Source organism: Raphanus sativus, unplaced genomic scaffold (genome assembly GCF_000801105.2).
Source record: "Raphanus sativus cultivar WK10039 unplaced genomic scaffold, ASM80110v3 Scaffold4370, whole genome shotgun sequence".
NCBI classification, from domain to species: Eukaryota; Viridiplantae; Streptophyta; class Magnoliopsida; order Brassicales; family Brassicaceae; genus Raphanus; species Raphanus sativus.
In genome coordinates, this window is record NW_026619672.1 from 1 (window position 1) to 7,345 (window position 7,345).

The following is a 7,345-nucleotide window of genomic DNA, read 5'->3' on the forward strand; positions in this document are numbered from 1 at the left end:
CCATGTATCCAAAAAGATTTGCTACTGTTTACCACACTCTTAGGCACTACTAGCAACTGAGGATGGCTCATCAGCAACACCTACTTGATTAGGCTTATCCACTTGTTTGCTTGGTTTCCCGTTCTGAGACTTCTTGTCTTGATCCTTCTTCACCATCACTGGTTTAAACTGTTTGATAAAAAAACACAAAAGTGAATCAGAAAAGGTGAACGAGTACTGTATATGCGAGAGAGTAGAGAACCTGATATATGGAGTATATAACGTTTCTTCGTATCTGAGCCATCATTTCCAGAAATAGATTGTATCCTTCCAGCTTATACTCGATGAGCGGATCACGTTGCGCATATCCTCTTAGCCCAACAGCTTGTTGCACGAACTTGAGTGCTTGAAGGTGTTCTTTCCATAACCGGTCTATATTGCTCAAGATTAAGAAACGTTCAGCATCTTTCATTAGCCCTGGTGCTTCTTTCTCCACGATTTCCTAAGTATCAAAAACAAAGCTTAATAAAACAACACAGCTTGATGGAAAAAGAGACTTTAGAACCATATAAAACTTACTCTCTTCTGCAAGTATGCATCGCGGCCACGAGCACGGAGATAATCTTGCAATCCCTCGTAAGTTGATCCTTGGCTTCTCAGCAAATCCGGAGTGAGATCATTCAACAGATAACAGTACCTGATAGAGGTTGGAATGAGTGAATGCATGTGAAAGAAGTGTTTTCTTTTCTCTTAAGAGAAATATAACTCTTACTGCTGAACTTTGGCGATGAGCTTTTCAAGATCCCAGCTTTCTTTTGGAGTATCCGCGCCAATATTCGCCTATTAAATGGTGCAACAGAGTTTATACCAATGTTCATATAAAACTATTTTTGATGCATTATCTATTTAAAAAAGATTATATGAAAAAAGAGATAAATTTGTGGTTATAAACTAATATAAATCGATTTTAACCCGGCTTTAAGTCGTATAAATCAGATTTTAGGGAAGCCTACTAGACCTTCTTTTAGAACCATAGTTTAAACTATAGGTATAGAATAAAACTTGTTTTTAATGACATAAGTTCCAAATGGTTTACCTCCAGAATGTCATCCATTGTTAGCTCAGCATACTCGATAATCAGAGGCTCAAGGCTGTCTGACACAAGGGCACGCCTCCTCTCTGTGTAAACACGATCTCTTTGGCTATTGAGAACCTCGTCAAATTCGAATAGTTGCTTTCTAATGTCAAAGAAGTAATTCTCGACTTTTCTCTGAGCTTCATCTAGAGCTTTAGTAAGCATCTTGGATTCGATCGGTAAGTCTTCAACCCTAAATGCTCTCATCATACCCTAAAGAGTTGAATGGTAACTTACATTTTAGGCGAATATTGTCAAGAAGAATGATCAAATCGTAGATATAAACAGTCACCTGAATCCTATCTCCCCCGAAGATGCGGAATATGTTGTCTTCAAGACTAAGGAAGAACCGGGAACTTCCAGGATCCCCTTGCCGTCCACTTCTCCCACGCAACTGTATGAAGGAAGCAAACCAATTTCAAGAAGAGTTATTAAACAGGAAATAATGAAACAAACATTTTAAGGAACCTGATTGTCTATTCGGCGTGATTCATGCCTCTCTGTTCCCACCACGTGAAGTCCACCAGCTTCCACAACCTGTAGCAATCCAGGAAAAAAAAAATTGATCAGCAATATAGATTCACATACTGCTCCGATGTGACAGAACCAACCTTTTTCCTTTCTTCATCTGTGAATCCCTTATATTCTTTCGCTATTTCAAGAAATGCATTCCTTAGTTTACCAATGACTTCATCCTGGACAGGACCCTGTAGAAAAAGAGCAAAGATAGATGACTAAAGATAGTGCTATTTTAACATATAAAGAAGATAAAAGTTACAGGATTTCTCAGTTGTTCACCTTCTCACAAGAATAAGATAGACGTTCCTCTGCTTCAAGCTCAGTTAATGATTTCTGACCCCAAGCCTCTACAGCTGATTGAACAGCTTCCTCAGCTAGCTTCACTTTCTCATTTGACAATTTGCATGGAAATAACTTCTCATTCACCTACAAAGTAGAGCTCAGTGTAAGTAACACCATTAGAATCTCATGCTATAAACCCAAACAAGAGACGCTGAAAAAGGCCAAAACCTTCCACGTCCTCTTGGGAGGGGCCTTCTTCACAGATACGAAAACACCATCAGTAGGCTTCACCACTCTGCAGTAACAGTCAAAATGTAATGACACTTCAGTTAAAAAAGAAACTATGAACTCCATGGTTCTTCGAAAAACAATCTACATAACCTGTAGCAATTATACCAAGGGTGCATAAAGGATCACGCTCGCAGTACTAGTAAACTTGATAACATGCATAATACCTGGGCATAAGTATCTCACGGAGCTTCAAACGTGCCATAAAGTCAGCGTTTCCACCTAGGATAATGTCTGTCCCACGCCCTGCCATATTTGTGGCAATTGTTACAGCCCCTAAACGACCACTTTGTGCCACAATTTCAGCTTCCCTCTCCACATTTTCTGGTTTTGCATTGAGGACCTTTTTATACAACATATATATAACATCATCTGTCAGTTTTCTAGCACAGGGAATATCATGCTTCAATTTTTCAAATTGGTTTGTCTTTTTTTAGATGGCATAGATTTTATTTTTGAACTAAATACTAACGGAGCATAAATTTTGAATTTATTTCTGCATAGACACAAAAAAATATTTTCTCAAAATGACATGGAAGCCTTACCTCATGAATTATTCCAGCTTCCTGCAAAAGTTGAGAAAGCTCGTCACTCTGCTCAACGCTGGTTGTCCCAACTAGCACAGCTCTACCAGTCTTATGCATTCTAGAAATCTCCACTACCACTGCCCGCCATTTTCCATTGACTGCCTTGAAAACCACATCTGACTCATCCTGCAAGTGATTTAACAAGGAAAGATGACACCTTCTGGTTTGAAAAGACAAAACACCAAAATTCAAAATACAGGTGCTTTCAGAACTAGAATGTATGCTTAACATTTTCTCACTTCAACATATCTAGTTAGAAGACCTACAAACATGCATTTTAGGAGGACCAAATCCGAAGAACCACCAGTTTTGAGGTGTAAGTTCAGAACTTAAGATACGAGACAAACCTTTCTTATCATGGGCTTATTTGTGGGTACAATTGTAGTTTTCAGCTTGTATATGCTCTCAAATTCTGCACTCTCGGTCGATGCAGTACCAGTCATCCCGCAAAGTTTTGGGAACTACACCACAGCATAAACTAAGCATTATGATCTCGAAGTGTTTTTATTCAAAATGTTGAAAGTAAAGCATTACCAACCTGCAGAAAGAAATTCTGATAACTAATTGATGCCAGTGTAATAGATTCATTCTGAATTGGCAAGCCTTCTTTTGCTTCAACTGCTTGATGTAGTCCGTCACTCCAGCGTCTTCCCTGCAGAAGAGACAACTTGTTCAGCGGGTTACTACTACGTAATGTTTAATTAGCAAATGATATAACAAGTACCTGCATTACACGACCAGTAAACTCATCCACGATAAGAACCTCCTTTGTTCGGATGATATAGTTCACATCTCTGAGGAAAAGTTCTTTTGCCTTAATGGCATTAAGAAGATATGACGCCCATTGTTCACGAGGATCATACAAATCTTTCACGTCCAGGATTTCTTCTGCATCTTCATAACCCTGTTCCGTTAGTAAAACAGTCTTCTGCTTTTCATCAACCTGCAACACCAAAAAAAACTCAGTTAGCAGTTAGAATTTGGAAGATGAATGACCAACTCCACCTAATAATTTGACACAGCATAAGAATAAACTGAAAGAGTCTTACAGTGTAATGTATATCCCGCTCAAAGGCTGAAGCAATTTTTGCAGCTTTGTAGTACTGGTCACTAGGTTTCTCTGCAGGTCCCGAGATAATGAGAGGAGTCCTTGCTTCATCAATAAGTATGGAATCAACTTCATCAATAACACAATAATTGAAATCCCTCAAGACGAGCTCCTCCACACTCTGTACATTCAGTAACTAACTACTCAGCAAAGACATCCAAAGAAAACTCGTATAATCCAGAAACAAAAGAGAAAACAAAGCAAGAATTACTTTCCGTGGCAAGATTATCTCTCAGATAGTCGAATCCAAGCTCACTGTTGGTGACATAAGTAATGTCGCATAAATAGTTTTCCTTTCTTTGTTCAGGTGTCATATTCTCTGCCATAGTAACAAGTTAATATATTTTCTCCTATTAAGAGAGATAAACAAGTGAGTCCAAAGGAAGAGACATACGTTGGATCAGGCCAACCTTCAATCCAAGGAAGCGAGGAACTTGACCAACCCATTCACAATCTCTACGAGCAAGATAATCATTGACTGTAACCACATGAACACCTTTCCCACTTAACGCATTCAAATAAGCAGGTAAAATGGCTACAAGCGTTTTCCCTTCACCAGTTCTCATCTCTGCTATCTCTCCTTTATGAAGGACCATACCACCTGCATATTAAACCAAAACATCGAGTTGAAACTGTTAATAACAAATGCAAGATAACAATGAAAAGTAAATCAAAATGGTGCACCAAATCGATTTGTATTATTAGAGGCGCAATAAATATGACTAAACAGAATACTGCAGCGCATATCTCTAGTGTGTTAACAGAGATAGAGTTTACTCCATGGTATTATCCTATAAATATAGAGTAAAAAATAGGATTGCTATTTTCTTCGAAAATACCCCGGTCCAAACAATATAGTCACTCTTGGAGTAACTCCACTCCAATCTATTGCTATTTATTCCCGAGGAAGAATTATCAATCTCTATTATAGATGTAAAAATAGCAGTAGGTGCTCTAAGAGTGACCCTATATTGTTTAGGTCGGCCTTGTTTTCGCAGACCAGGGTGAAGTTGTTCCTCTAAACCTCTTAACTATTAACTAGCTGACTAATGCTACCGGTTCACATATCAAAAGACTCGACGAAAGTAAGACAGTGACAGTCCACAGAGATTGTGTTTACCTATCAGTTGCACATCAAAAGGTCGAAGTCCAAGGACTCTCTTGGAAGCTTCTCTCACAACAGCAAACGCCTCCTGAACATTAGAAAATCCCACAGTTAGAAGCAAAAACAATCTGATGTCAAAACCACAAACGATTGAAAGAAATATAAAAAAGTTACAGGCAGAAGTGAATCCATGGATTCTCCATTTTGAGCGCGTTGCTTCAACGCATCAGTCCTCCCACGCAAATCGGAATCCGAAAGAGACGAAATCTCCGTCTCCAAGCGGTTAACGGAGGCGACGGTTGATGCGTACTGCTGCCTCGTTGACTCTCCGTTATCAGAAGTCTTGAAAATCCCGCTGAGTAGACCACCTAGTGACGCGTTTACACTCGTGCTCCTCCTCCTCCTCCTAAGACGAGAGCAGCTACTACTAGTACTATATCCTGGTAAACCTAGCTTGATTCCGTTTCTGATTTTGGCGCCCAGGAACGGGGAAGAGTTGAGAAGACGATTATGGCGGAGGAATTTTCGATCAGCGATCACGGATTGAGAAGGTGTAGGTGAGATCGAAGGGCGGTGGTTTAGTAATTGAGAGTCGCAGAGTGGAGACACCATATTGCGACGGAGAGCCGGGAGAATTTCCGGCGGGGAGTGGCAATGGTTCCGGCTAGGAGAGAGCTTTGGTTTACGGGTTCGTCGAGTGAAGAGGACGAGAGAGAGAATTGAGACGTTGAGGATAAGGTGCTTGGATTTACATTTTTACCCTCGAACCCGATTCTTGGTGGATAACCTTCTGTTTGCCACGTCATCGAGCTTCTATCATCTTTTCTAGCTGCTAGCTACGTACGCATAAATTTCATGACCCTATTTTACGAATAATTGTCATTTTACATCAATTAAGTCAAAATTTTGTTGAAACAATTGTTGATACATACATTTTAGTTTGTTTCTTTTTTCTTTTTAACACACATTTTACTTTGTTTCTCTCATTTTATGTTTGAAAGAATTTATGAATATATATATTAATTACTCCAACTTTGATGACAAAAACTTAAAACAGAATTTTCTTTCTTTATTTTAATTTTTCAGATGAATTTTAAAACCTTTTGTTATTGCAAAAATATCACTAATAGGCTAATAGATAGACACTATTATCCTACTAGGATTCTGACCAGAAACTCTATGAACTAAAACCAAATGTACTAGTAATGAAAGTGTATCCAATTTCAGTATACTAAAGTGTACTATTCTTTAGTGGTCCTGAACAAACCATCCGCCCTACTATATCCTTCAACCACCCACTAGCTTGGTCGGCATATCTATTATTGGTAGCAATTGTCAAGTAGTACATCTCGTAGTCTTTGACTATGATTGTGGTGCTTATATCGTCGTCAATGAAGAAAACATCATAAATATCAGACAAACCAGAAACTTTCATTCAAAAATACAGAAAATAAAAACCCAAAACAGAGGGGTTAATTATTGCTGAAAGCAGATGTTTAAAAGTGAAAAAGGATAGAAACAAGCATAGAAACACTAAAATCATGATAGTAATAATAAGAATCCTTAAGCCTGAGGTTTGTCCCACTTGAGTGGCTTCACGACCTCCCAGGTGAAGTCAGGGTCGTCCCTTCCGAAATGCCCATACGCCGCCGTTTTCAAAAACCTTCCATTGCCTCCTCTCTTCAAGTCCAAGTTGATCGTCATCATCCCTGGTCTGAAATCGAAGGTCTCTTTCACGATCTTCAGTATCTCCTTGTCTGGAATCAACCCAGTTCCGTAAGTGTCAACGAAGACAGACAACGGCTCGGGAACTCCAATGGCGTAGGAGACCTGGACAAGAGCCCTACGAGCCATTCCATTAGCAACCACACTCTTCGCGGCTTGCCTCACGATGTAAGCTCCGCTTCTGTCGACTTTGGTCGGGTCTTTCCCTGAGAAAGCACCTCCTCCGTGAGCTCCCCATCCTCCGTAGGTGTCGATGATGATCTTACGTCCGGTTAAACCGGCATCACCGTGTGGTCCACCGATCACGAACCGGCCTGATGGGTTGAGGTGGAAGATGGTTTTGTCGTCCAGGTACTTCTCTGGGATGATTGGTTTGATCACGTGCTCCTTGAGGTCACGTGCGATCTCGTCGTTGGTCACGGTCTCATCGTGCTGGGTTGAGATGAGGACGGTGTGGACACGGACTGGAACCATAGCGCCGTTGTCGTTGTAGTACTCGACAGTGACTTGGGTTTTGCCGTCTGGTCTCAACCAACGGCAAGTTCCGTTCTTTCTCACTTCGGTAAGCTTAGCACCGATCTTGGTAGCAAGGACGTGGCTCAGAGGCATGAGCTCAG

The 7,345-nt window shown here is 40.3% G+C and overlaps 2 protein-coding genes across 2 annotated transcripts; both read right to left on the reverse strand.

Annotated features, from left to right (window-relative positions):
- LOC130507346 (protein translocase subunit SECA1, chloroplastic-like) lies at positions 1 to 5,734 on the reverse strand. The gene is made up of 20 exons (XM_057002063.1): positions 5,178 to 5,734; positions 5,019 to 5,091; positions 4,293 to 4,499; positions 4,114 to 4,217; positions 3,840 to 4,019; positions 3,515 to 3,733; positions 3,329 to 3,442; positions 3,138 to 3,251; positions 2,749 to 2,916; positions 2,371 to 2,546; positions 2,144 to 2,210; positions 1,913 to 2,059; positions 1,726 to 1,821; positions 1,583 to 1,651; positions 1,407 to 1,508; positions 1,076 to 1,327; positions 752 to 819; positions 559 to 676; positions 242 to 481; positions 1 to 168 (listed from the first exon to the last, which is right to left on the reverse strand). The coding sequence occupies exons 1-20, from the start codon at positions 5,613 to 5,615 to the stop codon at positions 40 to 42; spliced, it is 3,081 nt and encodes a 1,026-aa protein (XP_056858043.1). The 5' UTR covers positions 5,616 to 5,734; the 3' UTR covers positions 1 to 39.
- Positions 5,735 to 6,413: 679 nt separating this feature from the next.
- On the reverse strand, positions 6,414 to 7,339 carry LOC130507345 (S-adenosylmethionine synthase-like). Its single transcript, XM_057002062.1, has one exon. The coding sequence runs from the start codon at positions 7,335 to 7,337 to the stop codon at positions 6,567 to 6,569; it is 771 nt and encodes a 256-aa protein (XP_056858042.1). The 5' UTR covers positions 7,338 to 7,339; the 3' UTR covers positions 6,414 to 6,566.
- Positions 7,340 to 7,345: the final 6 nt, after the last annotated feature.

Excerpts from the sequence above, each read along its gene's own strand:
- LOC130507345 (XM_057002062.1), bottom strand. The coding sequence starts at position 7,337 with ATGCCTCTGAGCCACGTCCTTGCTACCAAGATCGGTGCTAAGCTTACC.
- LOC130507346 (XM_057002063.1), bottom strand. The coding sequence starts at position 5,615 with ATGGTGTCTCCACTCTGCGACTCTCAATTACTAAACCACCGCCCTTCG. Across the intron at positions 1,652-1,725 it reads CAGATGAAGAAAGGAAAAAG|GTTGTGGAAGCTGGTGGACT; the intron begins GTTGGTTCTGTC and ends GGATTGCTACAG. Across the intron at positions 820-1,075 it reads CAATGGATGACATTCTGGAG|GCGAATATTGGCGCGGATAC; the intron begins GTAAACCATTTG and ends ACCATTTAATAG.